We start from the raw sequence: 25,618 nt of genomic DNA, 5'->3' as shown, positions 1-25,618 counted from the left end.
CCTGTAAAAATGCTATTCCCTTTTCTCAGTTTCTTCCCCTCCACAACATCTCTTCCCAGGATATGGCTTTCAGCTCCAGGATATCAGAGAAGCCCTCCTTCATTTAAAGAATGTTGTTTCCCTCCTTCAACTATGTTGCTGTTCTCAACCGTATCTCCTCCATTTCCCATACATCCACGCTTACTCTACCTTCCTGCTGCCTTAATTGGGATAGATCCTCGTATCCTTACCTTAGCCTCCACACCCAACACGTTCCTCTGTAATCTCCACCATCTCCAAAGGGATCCTACTACTAAACATAACTTTACCTCCCCCTTGTGTTTTCTAAAGGGATCGCTCACTCTGCAATTCCCTTGTCCATTCATCCCTCCCACTGATCTCCCTCCCAGCACTTGTCCCTGCAAACAGCCTAAGTGCTACACCTGCCCCTACACCTCCTCCCTCACCCCCGTTCAGGGCCCCAAACAGTCCTTCCAGGTGAGGCAGCACTCCACATGTGAATCTGCTGTGGTTGTCTATTGTGTCTGGTGCTCCCGATGCAGCCTCCTCTACATTGGTGAGACCCGTCGTAAATTGGGGAACCGCTTCATCAAGCACATCTGCACCATCCGCCACATGTGGGGCTTTCCAGTGGCCAAACATTTCAATTCTGATTCCCATTCCTGTTCCAATGTATCTGTACATGGTCTCCTCTTGCACCAAGATGAGGGCCACCCTCAGGAGGAGCAACACCTTATATTCTGCTGGGTACCCTCCAACCTGACGGCATGAATATTGATTTCTTCTTCCTGTAAATAAATTCCCCCCCTTCCACCACCACTTTCCTTTATTTCCTACTCTGACCTTTCACTTCCTCTCACCTGCCTATCATCTCCCCCTGGGACTCCTCATTCCATTTTTCCAATGGTCCACTCTCCTCTCTTATTAGATTCCTTCTTCTCCAGTCCTTTACCTTTCACACCCACCTGGCTTCACCTATAACCTTCTAGCTAGCTTGTTTCCCCTCCCCCACTTTTTTTCAGGTACCTTACCCCTTTTTTCTCAGTCCTGAAGAAGGGTCTCGGCCCAAAACGTCTACTTTTTACTCATTTCCATAGATGCTGCCTGACCTGCTGAGTTCCTCCAGCAATTTGTGTGTGTTTGTTTCTCTGGATTTCCAGCATCTGCTGACTTTCTCATTTTATGTATAGGATAAAGCTTTATACATACACCCAGTGGCTACTTTATTAGGTACACCTGCTCATTAATATAAATATCTAATCAGCTAATCGTGGCAGCAACTCAATGCATAAAAGCATGCTGGTCAAGAGTTTCGGTTGTTGTTCCGACTGAACATCAGAATGGGGAGGAAATGTGACCCAAGTGACTTTCACTGTGAAATGATTGTTGGCTCCAGTTGGGGTGGTTTGAGTATCTCAGAAACTGCTGATCTCTTGGGATTTACGCACACAACAGTCTTTAGAGTTTACAGGGAATGGTGCGAGAAACATAAATCGTTCAGTGAGCAGCAGTCCTGTGGGTGAAAACACCTTGTTAATGAAAGAGGTCAGAGGAGAATACCAGACTGGTTCAAGCTGACAGGAAGGTGACAGTAACTCACATAACCACGTGTTGTACAGAAGAGCATCTCTGGACACACAACACCTCAAACCTTGACGTATATGGGCTACAGCAGCAGAAGACCACACCGGGTTCCACTCCTGTACCTAATAAAGTTGCCATTGAGTGTACATAGAGCATGGTCCAAAAGTACTTTTCAGGCAATGCAATACATACAAACAAAAAGTTTTCTCAAAGATGTTTTTACGTCCAAATAATCTGTTTTGGCAACATTGGGAAGAAATAATCATTGACAGGACACTGAGCCAAATTTCTCTGAGAAAACTGAAGAGATTATTGCTTTCTAAACACGATCGCCAATAGCATCAGTCATTAAAAGAAAGAAGAGCAGAAGCACAGGAAGACAGTGAGTGCCTAAAGCTAATCAAGAGCAGTGGTGAGAGTGGTGGTAGTTTTACACAATAATGGGTTACTTTTTAATCAATAATAAAAAAAAACATAAATGACTCAATATAATAAACATGAGAAATTCTGCAGATGCTGGAAATCCAGAGCAACACGTACAAAATGTTGGAGGAACTCAGCAGGCCAGGCAGCATTGATGGAAGTGAATAAACAGTCAAAGAGGGTCCAGAGGAGATTGATGAGAATTATTCCAGCAATGAAAGGGTTAATATATGAGGAGTATTTGATGGCTCTGGGCCTGTACTCACTGGAGTTTAGAAGAATGCTCATTGAAAGGTCTTGCATATTGAAAGGCCTAGACTAAGTGGACATGAAAATGATGTTTCCAAAAGTGTGAGAGTCTAAAACCAGAGGGCACAGCCTCAGAATACAAGGACATCCCTTTAGAACAGGGATGAGGAGGAATTTCTTTAGCCAGAGAATGGTGAATCTGTGAAATTAATTGCCATAGACAGCTGTGGAGGCCAAGTCATTGGGTATATTTAAAACAGAGATGGATAGGCTCTTGATTAATAAGGTTATGGGGAGAAGGCAGGAGAATGGGGTTAAAATAATAAATCACCATGATGGAATGTCAGAGCAGACTCGATGGGCCAAATGGCCTAATTATGCTCCTATGTTTTATGGTCTTATGGGTTGGTAGGTCAATTGGTCACATCGGTGCAACTGGATGGTGCAGACTTGAAGAGACTCGTGTTGCATCTCTAAAATAAAATTTAAAAATTGTCACTGGAGCATAGTGACGAGCCCTCAACTGGGGTCCTGGTACGGCAATGCGGAACAGCAGGGAGAGCCTTCACACCAAGCCCCTGGAGCAACAGTGTTCTCAATAAAACCTGTGTTGACTTCACAGGAACAGCTGTTCCCAGGAGTGCACGAAGTGAGCCATCAGTATACAGGACGATGACTAGAATCTGCAAAACTGCAGGAAATTACCACCACCGTTAGAACACCGCGTTCAGAATTGAGAAATGACAGATTAAAGATCGTATCTTATCAAACATACCTTTTCCATTCTTGCATAAGGTGTCAACTTTCTGATGGACATCCTCCACACTTACAGATCTGCTGAGATTAATTCATATTTTAGTGGTGTGAAAAAGCATCACAAGTAGCATTTCATAGTAGCAATTCTATATTAAAAATCTAATTCACCAGAATTTGATCATCAAAATGGTGCACAACACAAGCAAGATGCCACGACTGGGCTTCTACCACTGAAGGGTGCTAAGACAGTACAACATGTTTACATTGTTCCATTTTATGAAAAATGTGGATGTAAATTTACAGTAGATATATAGGGAACACGCTGAGGATTGATCAGACCACATAGAGTATCGTGAGCGGTGTTGGGCTCCTATCTAAGAAAAGACGTGCTGACATTGGAGAGGGTCCAGAGGAGAATAATCCCTAGAAGGAAAGGGTTAACATGTGAAGAACATGTAATTAACGTAGGCCTGGAGATTAGAAGATTTGGGGGGGGGGGGGGGTGTGGGATATCACTGAAACCTGTTGAATATTGAAAGACCTCAACAAAGTTGATGTGGAGAGGATGATTCCTGTAGCGGGGGAGTCTAGGATCAGAGGGCACAGCCTCAGAATAGAAGGATGTCCCTTTAGAATAGAGATGAGGAAGAATTTCTACAGATTCCTCCATAGGGCGCAGAATCTGTGGCTTTCATTTCTACAGATGGCCAAGTCATTGAGTATATTTAAAGCAGAGGTTGAAAGCTTCTTGACTAGTCAGGGTGTCAAGGAGAAAGTAAGAGAATGGGATTGAGAAGGATAATAAATTAGCCATGATGGAATGGCGGAGCAGACTTGTCCTTATGTCCTAATTCTGATCTTATATTTTATGGTATTATGGTCTAAATGCACACTCAAGACATTTAGTGGATCATTTGAATGAAAATCCCAATGATTTAAGGAATCAATTCACTCCCGAATAGTCTAAGGTTCCACCCATTTTTCTGGGATCCTAAAACAAATAGTGGCTGAGAAACTCTGTCACATAATACGGTTTGTATACTGCTCTATGACTGAATTTCAAATAAAAATCAAGGGCCGTACATAGATTTTAAAATCCATTGTAGTCTAACCCAGAACTGTGTGTAGTTCTGATCTCACCACACGATAGTAAGGATGTAATTGACCTAGAGGAGGAGCAGAGAAATTTCACAGGGGCGTTGACTGGACCAGAAAGCTTGAGTTACAAGTAGAGACTGGATAGGGCAGGACTGTTTTCACTGAAGCAGAAGAGGCTGGGGGTGACAAGAACATGTTTATGGAATTATAAGGAGCATAAAAAGGGTAAATGATAAAAGTTCTTTTGCTTATTGGGTAGCAGAGTCTATAACTAGAAGGCGTATGGATAAATTGAGAGGGAAAAGATTTAAAGGAGCTTTGAGAAGGTATATGGAACAAGTCAACAGAGGAAATGATAGAGACAGGTGTAATTACAATGTTAAAGTGTGACATGTAACATTTGCTTATTATTTATTATTATTTCTTTTCTCTTTCTTTTCGTATTTGCAGGTTTTTTTGCGCATTCATCATTATCTACTCCCTTAGGTGCAGTCTTTCATTGATTCTAATATGTTTCTAGTATTTACTGTGATTGCCCATGAGAAAATGAATCTCAGGGCTGTATATGGTGACATATATGTAGTCTGATAAAAAATTTACTTTGAATATTGAAAAGTCTGGATAAAATGGTTATGAAGAGGATGTTTCGTATAGTAAGAGAGTCTAAGGCCAGAGGGCACAGCCGCAGAATAGAGGGGCATCCATTTAGAACAGAGATGAGGAAATATTTATTCAACTAGAGGGTGATGGCCTTTAAAGACACTTGGCTAGGTAGATTGATAGGAAAGGTTTAAAGGGATTTAGACCAAATGCAGGCAGATGGGATTAACTCAGATGGCCATCTTGATCAGCATGGATTTTTTTGGGATTTTAGGGTAGTTAAGAAGGCTAGGCTTCATTAACGGGGATTGAGTTCAAGAGTAGAAAGGTCATGTTGCAACTCTACAAATCTCTGGTGAGACCGCACTTAGAGTATTGTGTTCAGTTCTGGTCACCTCATTATAGGAAGGATGTGGAAGCTATGGAGAGGGTGCAGAGGAGATTTACCAGGATGTTGCCTGGTTTGGAGAACAAGTCATATGAAGCAAGGTTAGCAGAGCTGGGACTTTTCTCTTTGGAGCGTAGCAGAATGAGAGGGGCTTGATAGAGGTCTACAAGATTATGAGAGGCATAGATAGGGTGGATAGTCAGTACCTGTTTCCCAGGGCACCAACAGCAAACACCAGAGGGCATATGTACAAAATTAAGGGAGGGAAGTTTAGCGGAGACATCAGGGGTAATTTTTTGTTTACATAGAGGGTTGTGAGTGCCTGGAATGACTTTCCAGGGATGGTGGTGGAGGCTAAAACATTAGGGGTATTTAAGAGTCTCTTGGACAGGATGAAAGTAAAATAGAGGGTTATGGGGTAGTGTGGGTTTAGTACTATTTTTTTAAGGATTATATGGGTCAGCACAACATGGAGGGCTGAAGGGCCTGTACTGTGCTGTAGTGTTCTATGTTAAAGAACTTGTTTTCTTGCTGCATAACACTGTGATTCATGTTTCCTTTGGTATCATTCACCCAAAGGCTGCTTGTAATCTGGAACACACTGAGTGTGTGAATGCAAGAACCCTCCATGTTTAAATGGTATCAAACACCCAAACTGACAAAATGCAGAAGGTTAGGGACAAAGTGATGCTAAACGTCTTGGGTGCCACAGTAGAGTAGCGGTTAGCAGGACACTATTACAGCTTGGAGCTCAATTCCAGCACCGTTCTATAGGGACAACCCATGCAAGATGCTGGAGAAACTCAGCAGGTCAGGCAGCATCTATGGAAAAAAGTACAGTCGATGTTTTGTGCCGAAACCCTTCAGCAGGACTGGAGAAAAAAAAGCTGAGGAGTAGATTTGAAAAATGGGGGGAGAGAAGAGAGAAACGCCAGGCAATAGGTGAAACTTGGAGAGGGAGGGATGAAGTAAAGAGCTGGGAAGTTGATTTGTGAAAGAGACAGAAGGCCATGGAAGAAAGGAAAAAGATGGGGTGGGGAGGAGCACCAGAGGGAGGCGATGGGCGGGCAAGGGGATACAGTTGAAGTCAGAAGTTTACGTACACCCGAACCAAATACATTTAAAATCAGTTTTCACAATTCCTGACACTTAATCCTAGAAAACATTCCCTGTCTTAGTCAGTTAGGATTACTACTTTATTTTAAGAATGTGAAATGTCAGAATAATAGTAGAGAGAATGATTTATTTCAGCTTTTATCTCTTTCACTACTTTCCTAGTGGGTCAGAAGTTTACATACACTTTGTTTGTATTTGGTAGCATTGCCTTTAAGTTGTTTAACTTGGATCAAATGTTTTGGGTAGCCTTCCACAAGCTTCTCACAGTAAGTTGCTGGAGTTTTGTTTCATTCCTCCAGACAGAACTGGTGTAACTGAGTCAGGTTTGTAGGCCTCCTTGCTCGTTTGGATAGATACACAGTCGGAGGGTTATGGAGGGATATGGTCGACGGGACTAGGCTGTATGGTTCTGCATGGACTAACTGAGCCGTATATAAATATGTACTTGGTTATCAAAATGATCCCAGTGGAGTGTACGGCTGGTTTCCGTCCCCTATGATTCTTGATTTTTACACGCACGCCTCTTTGCAATGAAGTATTTCCAAATGAGCCTGTCCTCTTTCTATTCACCAAATTATGTATCCACAATTTTGTTCGATGGTCTTCAGCGAACTAACCCTCAATTTATATTTGGTATTAAAGCATTTCCCTGTTGAAATTCATTCATAGTTTTAAGACCACACACCTCTGGATGCTTATGCGAATACATTCCGATTTCTGGGCATCCCAGGTACACGATGGATCCCTTGCCAGGAGACAGGCAGCACAGCGGGAATATCGGCTGCAGTTCACTGCTGGAAGTTGAACCAGCCTGTTATATGATCCAATGTAGAGAAACCCCTGAAAAATATTAATCAGTGCATAATTCACATTTAACCAACACGCAGCTCACATACAAATTCTTCTTCATTAAACAATTTCCAAACTAAAGTCTTCTTTCTTTGATACAAGATCAAGATACAAGATTGGTACAGGAGACTCAGGACCCACACCACCAGGTTCAGGGACAGTTATTATCTCTCAACCATCAGGAAGGAGATACAGGAGCCTCAGCACCCACCTCACCAGGTTCAGGGATAGCTATTACCCCTCAGCCATCAGGCTCCTGAACCAGAATGGTTAACTTCACCTACCTCAAAACTGAACTGATTCCACAACCTATGGACTCACTTTTAAGGACTGTACAACTCATGTTCTAAATATTTATTGGGTATTTATTCATTATTTTTATTTATTTATTTATCCTTTTATGTTTTTGCACAATTTGTTATCTTTTGCACATTGGCTGTTTGTACGACTTTGTTCTGTGTGGGTTTTCATTGGTTCTATTGCGTTTCTTTGTATTTACTGTGAATGCCCACAGGAAAATGAAACTCAAGGTACTAAATGGTGACATAGCATGTACTTTGATAATAAATTTACTCTGAAGTTCAAAAAAGTGGTGGATACAGCCCAGTCCACCACGGGTAAAGCCCTCCCCACCACTGAGTACATCTACACAGAGTATTGTCACAGGAAAGCAGCATCTATCATCATGGACACCCACCACCCAGGCTGTACTCTCTTCTCACAGCTGCCATCAGGAAGAAGGCACAGAAGCGTCAGGACTCACACCACCAGGTAGAGGAACTGTTATTACCCCTCAACCATCAAGCTCTTGAAACAAAAGTTCAAAGTACAAACTTATAAAAGTACATAGATGTCACAATATTACAACCCTGAAATTCATTTCCTTGCAGGCATACTCAATAAATCCACAGAAATCCACAACAGTATGAATGAAAGACCACACTAACTTGGGTGTTTAACCAGTGGGCAAAAGTAGCAATCTGTGCAAATACAAAAAGAACGAAATAAAAATAATAAGTAAAAAAGAAATATCGAGAACATGGGATGAGAGTCCTTAAAAGTGAGTCCATTGGTTGTGGGAACATTTCAATAATAGGGCTAATGAAGGGGGTTCAGGAGCCTGAGGGGTAATAACTGTTCCTGAACTTGATGGTGTGGGTCCTGAGGCAGCAGCGAGGAGAGAGCGTGTCCCGGGTGGTATGGGTCCCACATAATGGACACTGCTTTCCTGCGACAGTGTTTTGGGTAGATGTACTGAATGGTGCGGAAGGCTTTACTCATGATGGACTTGGCCATATTCACTACATTTTGCAAGTCTTTCCCTTCAAGGGCATTGGTGATACAGCCAGTCAATATACTCTCCACCACACATCTACAGAAGTTCATCAAAGTTTTAGATGTCATGCCGAATCTTCACGAACTCCAAGGAAGTAGAGATGCGGCTGTGCTTTCTTTGTAATTGAACTTGGGTGCTGGGCCCAGGACAGCTTCACCAGAATAACAACAATTGAGGAATTTAAAGTTGCTGGCCCTGTCCACCTCTGATCCTCCAATGAGGACTGGCTCATAGGCCACCAGACTCCCCTCCTAAAGTCAACAATCAGCTCCTTGGTTTTGCTGACGCAACGTAAGAGGTGGTTGTTATGGAACCACTCAGCCAAGTTTTCAATCTCCTTCCAACATGCTGATTTATCATCACCTTTGATTCGGCTAATGACAGTAGTGTTGTCACCAAACTTGAACATGGCTGTGCTTAGCCTCACAGTCAAAAGTGTAAAGTGAGTAGAGCAGGGGGCTGAGCACACAACCCTGTGGTGTACCTGTGCTGATGCAGATTATAAAGGAGAGGAGGAGGAATTTTGGGCTATGGGGCTAGGCGTTTCCAGCAGGACAGATGATTCATACTTCATGTCTCTTAATGAAACATCATTAATATGCAGAACCATTAGTGTGTTGTATTGCGTCATCAACTAAAGCTTGTTAATGAAAAGGAAGCTTTACATAAAACTGTCCGTCGATTAATACAGAAAGGCTTATTTAGACAGAGGGAGGTGAATCTCTGGAACTCATTGCCACAGATGGCTGTGGAGACCAAGTCATTGAATATATTTAAAGCTGAGGTTTATAGGTTCTTGATTAGTAAGAGCGTCAGACTTGCAGGGAGAAGGCAAGCAAATGGGGATTAGAGGGATAATAAATCAGCCATGATGAACGGACCAAATGGCTGAACTCTGCTCTTACAGTCCTGTGCACAAGTCTTAGGCACATGAATATAGCCAAGGTGCCTAAGACATTTGCACAGTACTATAGTCATTTTATGCATTGCACTGTATTACTGCTGCAAAGAAACAACAAATTTCATGACCTGTGCAAGTGATGATAAACCTGATTCTGATATGGATCTCTTTTGTGTACTGAGAGTGGGAAGGGAGCAGGGAGTGGGGAATCATGGTTGGGGAGAGGGGAGGGAGTGGGAAGCACCAGAGAGACATACTGTAATGATCAGTAAATCAATTCTTTGGAATCAAATGACCTTGCGTGGTGTCTCAGGGCTGAGTGTGTCTGCACCCCTGCCACCCCACGCCCCTGGCACTCCTTCCCTGACACCCGTCCCACACCCCTCCCACAGCACTCCACTCTCACCATTCCCAACATCCTTTACTCCCGCCAGATTTACAAACTCACCCTCAGCTCCACGTTGACAAGTACAGGGCAAAAGTCTATATATATGCCAAAGACTATTGTACAGCACTCCAAGTCTGCGGCTGACACCAGTACTGTATGTGTTATTATATTATACTCTTGGAGCCAGCTCCTCTAACACACTGACAGAGGCTGGAGAGTTAGCTTCATGGCTTGCTCCCTGACTCTGAAGCAACAGTAACTGTTGAAGACAGAAGGAAAACAGATGCTGCGATCCAGAACGAAACTCCTGACCTGAGAATGAAAATGTCGACTCACACTCTCTGCTGTTTGAAGCACTTGAGAGGGATAGTAAATCAGCCAGGATGGAATGGCAGGGCATCATTGATGGGCTGAATGGCCTTATTCTGCTCCTATCTCCTATGGCCTTATTATGCTAAAGTCTTCTTTCTTCTTCTATAGCACTGAGAAAACACAATCAGCACATGGCTCTTTTGTTTGGATTTTCCTTCAGTTCATTGCATCTGCAATGTACAGTGGAACACCGGAATAGCCTGTTGAACCTGCTCCACCATCGACATATCCATCCTCTAACTCCTACACAGCACAATAAAAATCTCAGACATGCAGCCACTTTATTAGGTACACCCATACACCTGCTCGTTAATGCAAATATCTAATCATCCAATCAGGTGGCAGCAACTCAATCAAGTATTCAGATATGGTCAAGACGTTCAGACCAACCACCAGAATGGGGAGGAAATGCGATCTAAGTGACTTTGACCGCGGAATGATGTTGATGCCAGATGGGGTGGTTTGAGTATCTCAGAAGCTGGTGATCTCCTGGGATTTTCAGACAGCAGGGCTCTCTAGAGCAGGGGTTCCCAAGCTGGGGTTCACAGACCCCTTGGTCTAGGCATAAAAAAGGCTAGGGATCCCTGCTCTAGAATTTACAGAGAATGGTGCGGAAAACAAACAAAAAAATCCCGTCAGCAGCAGTTCTGTGGGTGAAAATGCCTTGTTAATGAGAGAGGTTAAGGAAATTGGCCAAACTGGTTCAAGCTGACAGGAAGGTGACAGCAACTCAAATAACCATGTTACGAAAGTGGCGTGCAGAAAAACACACAACACATCGAACCTTTAAGTAGGTGGGCTACATCAGCAGAAAACCACGAACGTACACTCAGTGCCCGATTTATTAGGTACAGGAGATGCTTAGTAAACTGACCACTGTGGATACAACCACTGGATCAACATGGCAATGAGTTCAACAGGAATTGGACAGAATGTGCAATGCAGCTTATAGAACAGGAAGTCTGCTGAGATGAATGGCCACCCATAGTTACCAGAGTGTTGGCATCAATCTAATTTCTGTTCACTCCGTTAAGTTTGATCGACTGCCATCCTTACCTGCTGTAATATAATGCTGACTACTTTCTCCTCTGGTTCAAAGATGACATAATCCTCCACCACAAGAACTTTGGAGCCAGTCTTGATCACTTTATGCAAATGTCCAGTTTCTATGATAAAGTACAAAATAAATCTATGCTGTTTTTTTAAAATTTTATTTAGAGATGCAGGGTGGCACTTCCACCCCAACGAACCGCACCACCCAGCAACCAATCTATTTAACCCCAGCCTAATCACAGGACAACTTACAATGACCAATTAACCTACTAACTGGCTGTGAACTGCGGGAGGAAACCAGAGGACCTGGGGAAATCCATGCACTCATGGGGAAGGACAGACAAACTCATTACAGACAGCAATGGAGCTGAACTCTGAACTCCGACGCCCCAAGCTGTAATAGTGTTGCACTAACTGCTACACTACCATGGTGACCCCTTGTTTGTTCTCAATTAAATTTAAACAGATGCAGTATACAAAAACCTCCAGTTCATATGGCAGGTTTAGGAGATAAATCTGACTTTAGCCTTAAAGCTTTCCACTTTAAGGACTCTCAGCATCTCATGACTGGCTTATTTGATAAAGATGGAATACTATGATAACACAACTGCTTCACTGGCACTGTGGCATGCTCTGTATAATAGATGGTGAATTAAATGCACCTTAGCATTTTAAATTGCTACATTCATAAATTCACTACTTTCTCATGAAATAAAACAAAAATATCTCCCCAAAACTTATGTGAATGACTTATAGACAATCAGTGTCATAGCCCTCCAAGATGATCACAACCTTTTTGGAGGCTTGCGTGCCTCAATGACCCAGAGAGCTATGTTGGCTGGAGTCAGGGCTTTATGCTTTGGCTCTTGGTAGGGTCACCCATGTCAAACAGGTCAAAGGGTAGAGGACAGACTAGGAGTGGTCCACTGGTCCTCCCAGGTTCGGGGGTCAGCTCAGGGCTGGCAACCGACTGGTAAAGAGCCATTATGGAAATAGCTATGAAGAATCCTTCTACATCTGAGTATGATGGTATTCCAGAGTCTCCACCCGAGACTTGCATGGCAGACAGGAGTGAAAACCTAGAGGAAGCTACTGAGACGATGAAGGAAGCCCTGAACACCACCAGAGGTGGAAGACCTTCATTGCTGCCCTGAATGCCAACAATGTAACAGGCAATAAGTTAGTGTCATAGCTGTCTTGTTTCAATGTGAGCAACTGGATGACAGCCAACAATGGAATTTATGTCTACATAAGCAGACCCTTGGACAAAATGTTAAACTGCATTCCATTTGGCTAAGGTGAATGTTAAAAGATTCCACAGCCCTATTTCTAAAGTGTTATAAAATTGAATGGGTGACACTCTGGAGCCAAATTCAGTCCCTCAGAAATGATTGCAGTATTGATTGACGATGCTAGTGCATACTTTGGGCTAAATACTTCCTCATACAGCAATCAATGGCAGATGACAATAAAATAGATGGTATAGTGGACAATAAAGAAGGTTATCAAAAATTGGAGGGGGTTCTTTGTCAGCTGAGTACGTGGGCTGAAGAATGGCAAATGAGTTTAATTCGGATAAATAAATACAAGGTGTTGCATTTTGGGAAGTCCAGTCCAGGTCGGATTTTCACAGTGAACGACAGGGCTCTGTGGGGGAGACAGAGAACAGAAGACGTGGTTCACTGAAAGTGAAGTCACAGACAGAGTGGTGAAGAAAACATTTGGCACGCTGGACTTGGTGATTCAGGGCACTGAGTATAAAAGTTGGAAGGTTGTACAGGACACTGGTTAGCTTCAGAATCAGGATTATTATCACTGGCATATGTTCTGAAAATTGTTGTTTTGTGGCAGCAGTACAATGCAATACACAAAAAACTATAAATTACAAAAAGACATATATATGAAATACTAAATTAAAAGTGAACAAAAATAGTTTTCACGGGTTGCTTCAGAAAGCTGATCGCAGAGGTGAAGAAGCTGTTGCAGAATCATTGAGTGTACTCCTCCCTGATGGTAGCAATGGGAAGAGGGCATATCCTGGGTGATGGGGGTCCTTAATTTAAGTCCACAATTGCAGAACTGTGCTTTGGTCACCCTGATGTAGGAAAGATGTGATTAAACTGGAAAAAGTGAAGAAAAGATTTACAGGGCTGCTGAAAGACCTTGAGGGCCTGAGGCAGAGGATGGGTAAGCTAGACCTTATTCCGTAGAGCAGGGGTTCCCAACCTCTTTATGCTATGGTCCAATACCATTAAGGAAGGGGTCTGTGGACCACTGGTCGGGACCCCTGCCTTTAAGGTGATCTTATAGAAGTGTATAAAAATCAATAGGGGCTTAGATAGGGTGAATGCATTCAGTCTTCCCTCCACAGCAAGAACTAGAGGGCAAAAGTTTAAAATGCGGAGGAAAGGTTTAAGAGGAACAGACTGTCAAGAATACAGGCATATCAATAACCTTCAGACAGTCAGTCGGTGTTGCTACATCTCAAACTGCATTCAAATTGTAGAAGGCATGAAACTAGAGCATAGACAGCAGACATTGTGGGTTAAATGGCCCCTCTCTGTACCATAACCAATAACGATACTGTGAATACTCTGCGGCAAAGAGACACCATAATTGATCTTATCTAGATGTCCAAACAGGAAAGCTGCTACTTAATAATCAGCTTCAGAACTCTGGATAGGTTCTTTCACCCTCTGCCCAAAAGTGACGGCATTATAATTTAGAAGGCAACCATGAAGTGGGTAACAGTCAGAAGAGGGAAGGGCAGGAGTCAGAGGCTAGAGAGTACCCCTGTGGCTGCCCCCCTTTACAATAAGTACTCCTGCTTCAGTACTGTTGGGGGGAACAGCCTACCTGGGGGAAGCAACAGTGGCACAGAGTCCGGCTCTGTGGCTCAGGAAGGGTAGGGAAAGGAAGAGATGGCAACAATAATGGGGGACTCTATAATTAGGGGGTCAGACAGGCAATTCTGTGGACGCAGGAAAGAAACATGGATGGTAGTTTGCCTCCCAGGTGCCAAGGTCCAGCATGTTTCTGATCGTGTCCACGATATCCTGAAGTGGGAAGGAGAACAGCCAGAGGACATGGTACATATTGGTACCAACGACATAGGTAGGAATCTCAGGATTACTGCCTGTGCCACATGAGTGAGCACAGGGATAGAATGAGTTGGAAGATAAACGCATGGCTGAGGCATTGGAACAGGGGGCAGGGATCATTTCTGGATCATTGGGACCTCTTTTGGGGCAGGTGTGACCTGTACAAAAAGAATGGGTTGCACTTAAACCTCAGGGGGACCAGTATCCTGGCGGGTAGCTTTGCTAAGGCAAGGGGGAGAGTTTAAACTAGAATTGTTGGGGGGGTGGGAGCCGAACTGAAGAGACAGAGGAAGAGGCATCTGGCTCACAAATACAGAAAGCTTGAAGACAGTGTGAGAGGGAGGATAGGTAGGTGATAGAGAAGGGACGCGCTTAGACCAATGGTTTGGGTTGTGTCTATTTTAGTGCAAGGAGTATTATGAACAAAGCGGATGAGCTTAGAGCGTGGATCAGAACTTGGAGCTATGACATGGTGGCCATTACAGAGACTTGGATAGCTCAGGGGCAGGAATCGTTACTTCAACTGCCAGGCTTTAGATCCAGAAAGGACGGGGAGGAGGGCAAAAGGGGTGGGAGTGTGGCATTGTTGATCAGAGATAGTCACGGCTGCAAAAAAGGAGGAAGACATGGAGGGATTGTCTACTGAGTCTCTGTGGGTGGAAGTTAGGAACAGAAAGTGGTCAATAACTCTACTGGGTGTTTTTTATAGACCATCCACTAGTAACAGGGACATCAAGGAGCAGATAGGGAGACAGATTCTGAAAAGGTGTAATAATAACAGGGTTGTCGTGGTGGGAGATTTTAATTTCCCAAATATTGATTGGCATCTCCCTAGAATGAAGGGTTTAGATGGGGTAGAGTTTGTTAGATGCATTCAGGAAGGTTTCTTGACACAATATGTCGATAAGCCTGCAAGAGGAGAGGCTGTACTTGATCTGGTATTGGGAAATGAACCTAGTCAGGTGTCAGGTCTCTCAGCGGGAGAGCATTTTGGAAATAGTGATCACAATTCTATCTGCATTACCATAACATTGGAGAGGGACAGGAACAGACAAGTTAGGGAAGTGTTTAATTGGAGTAAAGGAAATATGAGGCTATCAGGTAGGAACTTGGAAGCAAAAATTGGGAAGAGATGTTCTCAAGGAAATGTACAGCAGGAATGTGGCAAATGTTCAGGGGATATTTGCGTGGAGTTCTACATAGGTACATTCCAATGAGACAGGGAAAGGATGGTAGGGTACAGGAACCGTGGTGTACAAAGGCTGTTGTAAATCTAGTCAAGAAGAAAAGAAGAGCTTACAAAAGGTTCAAAAAACGAGGTAATGATAGAGATCTAAAAGATTATAAGGCTAGCAGGAAGAAGCTTAAGAATAAAATTAGGAGTACCAGAAGAGGCCATGAGAAGGCCTTGGTGGACAGGATTAAGGAAACCCCAAAGCATTCTACAAGTATGTGAAGAGCAAGAGGATAAGACATGAGAGAATAAGACCAATCAAGTGTGACAGTGGAAATGTGTGTACGGAACCAGAGGAGAGAGCAGAGGTACCTAATGAGTACTTTGCTTCAGTATTCATCGGAAAAAGGATTTGGCAATTGTGGGGATGACTTACAGAGGACTGAAAAGCTTGAGCATGTAGATATTAAGAAAGAGGATGTGCTGGAGCTTTTGGAAAGCATCTACTTGGATAAGTCACCTGGACCGGACAAGATGTACCCCAGTCTACTGTGGGAAGTGAGTGAAGAGATTGCTGAGCCTCTGGCGATGATCTTTGCATCATCAATGGGTACGGGACAGGTTCCGGATGATTGCGGATGTTATTCCCTTATTTAAGAAACAGTGTAGAGACAGCCCAGGAAATGATAGACCAGTGAGTCTTCAGTTGATGGAGAAGATCCTGAGAGGAAGGATTTACGAACATTTGGAAAGGCATAATCTGATTAGGAATAGTCAGCATGGCTTTGTCAAAGGCAGGTCGTGCCTTACGAGCCTGATCGGATTTTTTGAGGATGTGACTAAACACACTGATGAAGCAGTAGATGTAGTGTATATGGGTTTCAGCAAGACATTTGATAAGGCACCCCATGCAAGGTTTATTGAGAAAGTAAGGAGGCATGGGATCCAAGGGGACATTGCTTTGTGGATCCAGAACTGGCTTGCCCACAAAAGGCAAAGAGTGGTTGTAGACGGGTCATATTCTGCATGGAGGTCAGTCACCAGTGGAGTGCCTCAGGTATCTCTTCTGGGACCCCTACTCTTCGTGATTTTTATAAATGACCTGGATGAGGAAGTGGAGGGATGGATTAGTAAATCTGCTGATGACACAAAAGTTGGGTGTGTTGTGGACAGTGTGGAGGGCTGTCAGAGGTTACAGCAGGCTGCAAAACTGGGCTGAGAAGTGGCAGATGGAGTTCAACCCATTTAAGTGTGAAGTGGTTCATTTTGGTAGGTCAAATATGATAGCAGAATATAGTATTAATGGTAAGACTCTTGGCAGTGTGGAGGATCAGAGGGATCTTGGGGTCCGAGTCCATAGGACACTCAAAGCTGCTGCGCAGGTTGACGCTGTGGTTAAGAAGGCATACAGTGCATTGGCCTCATGGGATTGATTTTTGGAGCACAGTGAGAGTATTGCAGCTAATAGGACCCTGGTCAGACCCCACTTGGAGTACTGTGCTCAGTTCTGGTCGCCTCACTACAGGAAGGATGTGGAAACCATAGAAAGGGTGCAGAGGAGATTTACCAGGATGTTGCCTGGATTGGGGAGCATGCCTCATGAGAATAGGTTGAATGAACTCAGCCTTTTCTCCTTGGAGCAACAGAGGATAAGAGGTGACCTGATAGAGGTGTGCGAGATGATGAGAGACATTGATCGTGTGGATAGCCAGAGGCTTTTTCCCAGGGCTGAAATGGCTATCATGAGAGGGCACAGTTTTAGGGAGCTACAGCTTGGAAGTAGGTACAGAGGAGATGTCAGAGGTAGGTATGGTTTTTTTTTTTTACACAGAGTGGTGAGTGTGTGGAATGGGCTGCCGCTGACGTTGGTGGAGGCGGATACCATAGGGTATTTTTAGAGGCTCCTGGATGGATACATGGAGCTTAGGAAAATAGAGGGCTATGGGTAACCCTAGGTAATTTCTAAGGTAAGGACTTGTTCGGAAGAGCTTTGTACGCCAAAGGGCCTGTATTGTGCTGTAGGTTTTCTATGTTTCTGTTTTTCTGTTTCTATGATGCCCTTCCTGTGCTTCAGGTCAAGAGGAATTAATTCTACTTGGTATAAGTTCTATTGCTGTCTCAGGAACTGCAAGAAAAGCAACTTTCATATTGATTCTCACGTTTTGGGTATCACTGAGAAGACCATAATGTTTTGTCAATCCACAAAATGCTTTTGAAAGGAATTCCACCGGGGGGGGGGGGGGGGGGGGGGACACTCAGTGGCCACTTTATTAGGTACACCCATACACCTGCACATTAATGCAAATATCTAATCAGCCAATCACGTGGCAACAACTAACTGTGTAAAAACATGCAAACATGGTCAAGAGGTTCAGTTGTTGCTCAGACCAAATATCAGAATGGGGGAAAAATGTGTTCTAAGTACTTTGACCGTGGAATGATTGTTGGTGCCAGATGGGGTGATTTGAGTATCTCAGAAACTGATGATCTCCAGGAATTTTCACAAATAGTCTTTTGAGTTTTCAGAGAATGGTACAAAAACAAAAAGCATTCAGTGAGTGGTGGTTCTGTGGGTGAAGACACCTTATTAATGAGTGAGGGCAGAGGAGAATGGCCAGACTGGTTCAAACTAACAGGAAAGCGACAGTAACTTAAATACTGAACAGGATACAGGTCAAACCTCGAAGTGGATGGGCTACAGCAGCAGAAGACCATGAGCATACACTCAGCGGCCACTGGGTTAGGTGCACGAATAAACTGGCCACTGAATGTACCGCCCAAACAGCAAAGGAGAAAGCTGACCACTGATATACAAGAAGACAGGGTACAGCTTCTTACCTGTTCCCAAGTAGAAAATTTCATAACCATTTCGGGAATTTTCTCTCTGGACAGTAATCTTGGAATACCGCGTGTCTTTCATGATTAGGAGTGGCTTCTTATCAATTGGAGTTATAGTTCCTGCCAATAGCAGATGATCTCGAATAAACATTAGCACGTTGTCTGGAAGATCTAACGATGTATTATAGCCTTTCTTTTTCAGCTCATCAGTGATGCACTAAAATAAAACATGGAAAATATCACTCGGATTTTGGATCTCTGATGATGGCTGCTTCTTTAACAATGTTTGCCACAGTCAGATAGTTTCTTAACCAGTTCCCTTTCACTCAGGTACCCCTCGTCCTAATTCTCTACATAGACAGTGCCTTGGAAAAGTATTCATCCCCAAACCCTTTGTCCTCATGAGTGAGTATTACAACCAGGGATTTTGATCAATTTAACTGAGAATTTTTATTTATGAATCACCTGCTCCTTTTTCCCCCACAGTAGAGCCCAAAAAAAACAGGGAAAATTGTAAAGCACCTAAAATCTTTAAAATTCAAAAACTGAAATGTTAACAGTTCAAAAGTATTCATCCCCCTTTGCTCAATACTTAGTTGAATCATCCCCTGCAGATATTACAGCCAATAGTCTTTTTGGATAAGTTTCTTTTAGCTTTCCACAACATGATGGAACAAAATTTGCCCATTCCTCCTTGCAAAATTGCTCAAGCTGTGCCAGGTTATTTGGGGAGTAGCGGTGGACAGCAATCTTGAGGTCTTGCCAGAGATATTTGATCGGGTTAAGGTCAGGTTGACTGGGCCACTCGAGGACAACAATTTCCTTCGTTTGAGCCACTCCGTGGTTGCTCTGGCAGTGTGCTTTGGGTCGTTGTCCTGCTGAAAGACGATCTACCTGGCAGATGCTAGCAGCTTTTTTTCCTAGAATCTCTCTGTATCAAGCAGTAGTCATCTTCCCATCCATCCTGACCAGATTTCCAGTCCCTGCTGCTGAAAAGCATTCCCATGGCATGATGCTACCTCCACCAAACTTTACAGTAGGGATGGTTTTACCAGGCTGATAGGTAGTGTTAAATTCATGTCACATGTACCACTTGGCATTGAGGCCAAAAAGTTCCACTTTAGTCTTGCCTGATCACGTTGCTACAGTACCTTCTAAATGATGCTTTGCAAATTCCTTACGGACAAGGAAATGCTCCTTTTTAGCCAGGGTTTCTTCCTTGCCACTTTTCATAAATGCCCTTTTTGTGCCAGGCCTTAGAGATTGTGAAGCCATGAACTTCATCTCCAGTTGTAGCCGCTGACTTCTGCAGCTCACTCAGAGTGACTGTTGGCATCACGGTAGCCTCTCTTACAAATGCCATTCTTCTCTGGGGGCTAAGTTTAGAGGGGTGGCCTGACCAAGGCAGTGCGACTGTGGATTCATATTTTTTCCGCTTTTCCCACAAAGTATTGCCTCTGAGCTCTGAGGAATCTTCCGTGCCTTTGAGATGGTCTTGTCCCCTTCCTCAGATTTGTGCTTTTCTATTATCATTTCCCTGACTTGTTTTCAATGCTCTTTGCCTTCATTTTGGTTTGGCCTGCTGAAAATATACCATACTGTCGGACCTCACAGAGGGAGAGGGTATTTATTCTTATGGATTCATGGAAAACAGGTGATCCCTCCTATTTTCTACATTAACAAATTGGGTAAGTCGGTAAGGTAGGAAAGTTAGCGTAGTAATTACAAAGGAGACGAATACTTTTACAGCCTCATAATTTTGTTTTTTTAAAAATATTTAGTAAATTGTTGACAGATTTTTAAATTTTTCTTCTGATTTGACATGATGCACAATGTTTTGTAGATCAGTTCAAAAAACCTACTTCAATATATTTTGAATTTAGAAAATGGGGTAGTAAAAGGTGGAAATAGTTGTGGGGGCTGAATACTTTATCAAGCCACTGTAGCTCAAATGACAATAGTCCACTCTAAGGACCTACAGAGACTCCTTACAGAACGGTGCCCCCAGAACACCCCGAGCTGTAACAGCGTCACGCTAATCACTACGCCACCATGAGTACTGGGATTTCAGCAGTCCTTCTGCCCAGAGGCACAGACAGAGTGGAGAGCCAGCATCTTTTTCCTCCAGCACAGCAACGGCCGATACCAGAGGACATCTGTTGAGGGCGAGTGGAGGAAAGCATCAGGGAGATGTCAGAGGAAGGTGTTTTTCTCAATAACACACAGAGTGGTGGGTGCCTGGAACGCAGTGCTGGGGATGGTGGCAGAGGTTAATATAATATGGACATCTAAGAGACTCTTTGACAGACTCATGGATGATAGAAAAATGGAAGGCTATGGGCTGTTTCAGAGGAAAGGGCAAGATTGATCCTGGAGTATGTCTAGATAGGATAGCACAACATCGAAGGACAAAGAGCCTACACTGTGCTGTGCTATGTTTAATGCCATCACTCCCTTCCAATTCTCCTATTTCTGATTCCCTTAATGCTCAAAAATATAATGATTTCAGAAATGAATGTTCAAGCCCTTTTTAATGCCCTCTGAGCTGGAAAATTCCACAGAACCCTCTATATGAAAAGTTGCATTTTCTTGTCCATAAGGCACAAGACATTGGAACAGAATTAGGGCATTCAGCCTATCGAGTCTGCTCTGCTATTTTATCATGGCCAATTTACTATCCTGCTCAACCACATTCACCTGCCTTCTCCCCATAACCTTTGACGTTCGTTCACTATGTTCATATGCTGTAGACTATAATGGTCTTTCCATGACAATGATTGCTCTTGCCAAATCTTTGTACAGAAGTGTTTTACCATTGTCTTCTTCTGGGCAGTGTCTTTACAAGACAGAAATTGTCTGCTTGGCATCTACGGTTGCATAACCAGGACCTGTGATATGCACCAGCTGCTCAAACAACCATCACATTAGGCCTGCTCCCATGGCTTCACGTGACCTGATTGGGGCGGAGGTGTGGTGGGGAGCTAAGCAGGTGCTACACCTTGCCCTCCTGCAGGCTAGTGGAGGGAAGGAGCACCCTACACCTCTTTTGATAGCAACACCTCCAGTCCACCACTCAACCTGAGACATACTGAATAATCAAGAACCTATCAACCTCCGCTTCAAATATATCCATTGATCTGGCCTCCACAGCCGTTTGTGGCAATGAATTCACCAGCTTCTGGCTGAAGAAATTCCTACTCATCTCATTCTAAAGGGACATCCTTGCAGTGTGAAATCACTGGCCCCTGATCTTGACACCTTGACGCAATGCAATTGTGAATTCTAATACAGAGAGATGAAAAGGGAGAAATTTGCAAGTGTTGGAAATCAGAAATAAAAACAAAAGAATGCTGGGGGTAAACAGTGTATACTGCACGTCGATGACTTCTCAACTGACAGGGAAAAGGAAAAAATAAGCATGTTTTAAATTTCAGAGGAGCATGAAGAGGTGGAGAGAACAAAGGAGATCTCTGTGACAGGATGTAGGGTGGAGTTTTGGGGATCAAGTCTGTAGCTCGCTGAAAGTGGCCTCACAAGTGGATAAGGCCAGTAGAGGTGGAGGAAGTCACACTTGCCTTTATTAGCTGAGGTATTGAGTTGAGTTTATGGTATGAGTTTATGAGCTGAGTTGAAGACTCCAGAATAAGACTCTAATTAGCTTGTAGCTGGAGTATTGCATTCAGTTTAGCTCATCACATTACACGAAAGATGATGAAAGTTCAAAGTAAATTTATTTTCAGAATATATGTCACCATATACAATCCTGAGATTCATTTTCTTGCAGGCATACTCTATAAATCCATATAATAACCATATCACAATCAATGAAAGACTGCACCAACTTGGGCAATCAACCAATGTGTAAAGGACAACAAACTATGAATACAAAAATAAAGAAATAATAATAATAAATAAATAAGCAGTAAGTATCGAGACCGTGAGATAAAGAGTCCTTGAAAGTCAGTCCATAGGTTGTGGGAACATTTCAAAGATGGGGCAAGTTGAGTGAAATTATCCCCTTTGGTTCAGGAACCTGATGATTGAGGGGTAATAACTGTAGAAGCACATGGTGGTGTGAGTCCTGTGGCTCCTGTACCTTCTTCCTGATGGCAGCAGCAAGAAGAGAGCAAGACCTGGGTGATGGAGTCCACGATGATGGATGCTGCCTTCCTGCGACAATGCTCCGTGTAGATGTACTCAATTGAGGGGAGGGCTTTACTCGTGATGAACTGAGATGTATCCACTACTTTTTGTAGGATTTTCCGTTTAAGGCTTTGGTGTTTTCATACCAGGCTGTGATACAGCCAGTCAATATACTCTCTGCTACGCATCTACAGAAGTTTGTCAAAGTTTTAGATATCATACAGAGTCTTCACAATTCCCAAGGAAGTAGAGGCCGCCATGCATTCTTCATAATTGCACCTATATGCTGGGCCCAGGACAGGTCCTCTAAAATGATAACACCAAGGAATTAAAAGTTACTGATTCTCTCCACCTTTGATACCCGATAAGGACCGTCTCATGGACCTCTGGTTTCCTCCTCCTGAAGTCAATAATCAGCTCCTTGGTCTTGATGACATTGAGTAAACAGGTTGTTGTTGTGGCACCACTCGGCCAGATTTTCAGCCTCTCTCCTATGTGCTGATTCGTCTCCACCTTTGATTCGGCCGACAACAGTGGTGTCGTCACCAATTTGAATATGACATTGGGGCTCTGCTTTGCCACACAGTCATGAGTATTTAGTAAAGAGAGCATGGGGCTAAGCACACAGCCCATGTTGTACCTATGCTGATGGACACATTATTATCAATACATTCATTATCAAAGCACATATATGTCACCAATTACCCTGAGATTCATTTTCCTGTGGGCATTTACTATTATATATATAGAAGAAAAACAGTAGAACCAATGAAAAACTGCACTCAACAAAGACAGACCAACAACCAATATGCAAAAGACAAAACATTTTGGAAATACAAAAAAACTAATAATTATAAATAAATAAAGAAAGAAAGAAAGAATAAATATTGAGAATATGAGTTGTGATGCCCTTGAAAGTGTGTCCATAGGTTGCGGACAACAACACACACAAAATGCTGGTAGAACACAGCAGGCCAGGCAGCATCTATAGGGAGAAGCGCTGTCAACGTTTCGGGCCGAAACCCTTTGTCAGGACTAACCGAAAGGAAAGATAGTAAGTTCAGTGTTGGGCTGAGTGAGGTTTTTTTGGTTAGTGAAGTTATCCATTTCTGGTTCTTGTTCTTAACTTGAGGTTTCCATCTGTCACCTATCAGCCTTTTAATTTAATACTCCTACTCTCTCCCTAACCTCCCTGGCTCCATCTGTCACCCACACCCTGTACATGATTCCACAAGACATCTACCGACCTCTGTCTCAACCCCTGCCTTTCACTTTGACATACGGTCCATCATCCCTCAGCCCTTTAATAGGATTTGAACCCAAAACGTCCACCAGTCCTTTGGTTCCACAGATACTGCTTAACCCACAGTTTAACTTCTGATCCAAATTCCAGTAGCTGCAGTCTCTTGTATCTCCTGAAAATTACTTTTAAGACCTTAAAAATGGTCTTACATATTTGAAAAACCAACAAACAATGTTTTCCTCATTTCAAGGTGCAGTATTCCACTGTTTGGAAATTCCTTACTGTGGTACTGCTTCCTCTTACCATGCCAGGTCGGGGATCCGGAACTTCACCCTCGAATACAACCCATTTCCTCGCATCGCCTTTATATTCCATGTATGGCCCATGGAAAGTGCGATTCACTTCCTTAATGCTGTAGGTACACACTGCAGAAATAACTTTGTTGTCCCTGGAGACAAGAAATGGCAGTTTAAACAAGAACATTATTTCTCCCCAATGTAGTCCTTACTACTTAGCAAATATCGTGATTTCAAGTTCATTGTCATTCCACCCCATACATGTATACCACCAAACAAAACAACAGTCCTGTGGACCAAGGTGCACAATACAGTACCTATAACTCACACATAAAGTAATATCACCACAAGTAAATTAATAATAAAATATATTCCAGAAGATAGATATTTTGCATAAGGTGCATCTACAAAACAAGTAAAAAAATAACCAATGTAACGCTACTGGCGCTTCATGTGTGATGAGACCTGAGTTCAGTAGTCTCATGACCTGTGGGAGAAGCTGTTTGCCATCCTAACAGTTCTTGTCTTAATGCTACAGTAGTTCCTGCCTGATGGTAGGAGGTCAAAGAGAGTGTTGGACGTATGGGTGGATTTAAAAATACCCTCCAAGCTGAAGTTCTAAAAGGGAACCAGGTCTATAATAGAAAACATTCTTGGTCAAGGACAGATGTGGTTCTTATATTCCTTGAGATCCAATAAACAGTCAGATAGTACTCCCAGCAGTTAAGCAGCAAGTCAATGCTTAAAGCAGATTCAGTTGTTGTTCAGATCAAACATCAGAATGGGAAAGAAATGAGATCTAAGTGACTTTGACCATGGAATGACTGTTGGTGTCAGACAATGTGATATGAGTATCTCAGAAATTGCTGATCTCTTGGGATATTAATGCACAACAGTCTTCAGAGCAGGGGTTCCCAACCTTTTTTATGCAATGGACCCCCACCGTTAACTGAGGGGTCGGTAGAGTCCGTAGAAAACTCTAGAGTTTTCGGAGAATGTCGCAAACAACAGAAAACATCCCGTGAGCAGCAGTCTGTAGGCAAAACCATTTTGCTAATGAGAGAGATCAGAGGAGAATGGCCAGGCTGGTTCAAGCTGACAGGAAGGCAATGCAAGGGAAGCCAGGGAAGTAACCATATGGGTTTCCTCCACACATTAGAACAGTGATGTGCAGGAGAGCATCTCTGAACAACATGACTGGATGGGCTACAGCAGCAGAAGACCATGAACATACACTCAGTGGCCTCTCTATTAGGTACAGGAGGTCTCTAATAATGTGGTGTAGTGTGGAGGTGTAGCTTATTTGTCAGCTGAAAACCACCTCCGCCATATCAACTCTGATTGGTGCATTTGAAAACTGCAGCTGCTTTCTTCCGGGTCGGATTGTGTGCCACGACATCCAGTATCCAGTTTCAAACACTCCAGCTATAAAGAATAGCATGTGCAGGAGACTTCCTCTCTAAAGCGTACCTCATAGAACTTGGGAAGGTAACAAACCATCCATTTGTTGGATGAATATTCAGTTTTTGCAGTTTGTGTAACTTAAGGGAACTTAAATGTTTGGTCGAAGTTTTACAGTTTGTAAATAAATGATTAATATACTTATTTGTAGTCAGTGTTTTCTATCTCGTTTACCAAACCCACGAACCTGCTTCCACGTTACATGCGGCCACTGAAAGTACATCTTCCTTGAGCTGTCAAACACGTGGA

At 43.2% G+C, this 25,618-nt stretch overlaps 1 protein-coding gene across 2 annotated transcripts in view; it reads right to left on the bottom strand.

Annotated features, from left to right (window-relative positions):
• LOC140726126 (protein O-GlcNAcase-like) overlaps nt 1-25,618 on the bottom strand; it is a 303,790-nt gene that overhangs the window by 151,637 nt on the left and 126,535 nt on the right. For both annotated transcript variants that reach the window (XM_073042089.1, XM_073042091.1), the window contains exons 9-13: nt 23,916-24,060; nt 18,227-18,443; nt 11,117-11,226; nt 6,900-7,054; nt 3,032-3,090 (exon numbers count right to left, since the gene is read on the bottom strand). In XM_073042089.1, the coding sequence (XP_072898190.1) occupies nt 3,032-3,090; nt 6,900-7,054; nt 11,117-11,226; nt 18,227-18,443; nt 23,916-24,060 (686 nt within the window). The remainder of the gene's footprint in view (nt 1-3,031; nt 3,091-6,899; nt 7,055-11,116; nt 11,227-18,226; nt 18,444-23,915; nt 24,061-25,618) is intronic.

Source organism: Hemitrygon akajei, chromosome 4 (assembly GCF_048418815.1).
Source record: "Hemitrygon akajei chromosome 4, sHemAka1.3, whole genome shotgun sequence".
Taxonomy (NCBI): domain Eukaryota; kingdom Metazoa; phylum Chordata; class Chondrichthyes; order Myliobatiformes; family Dasyatidae; genus Hemitrygon; species Hemitrygon akajei.
The sequence above is the reverse complement of the archived record's forward strand: the minus strand, read 5'-3'. Positions and strand labels throughout refer to the sequence as shown.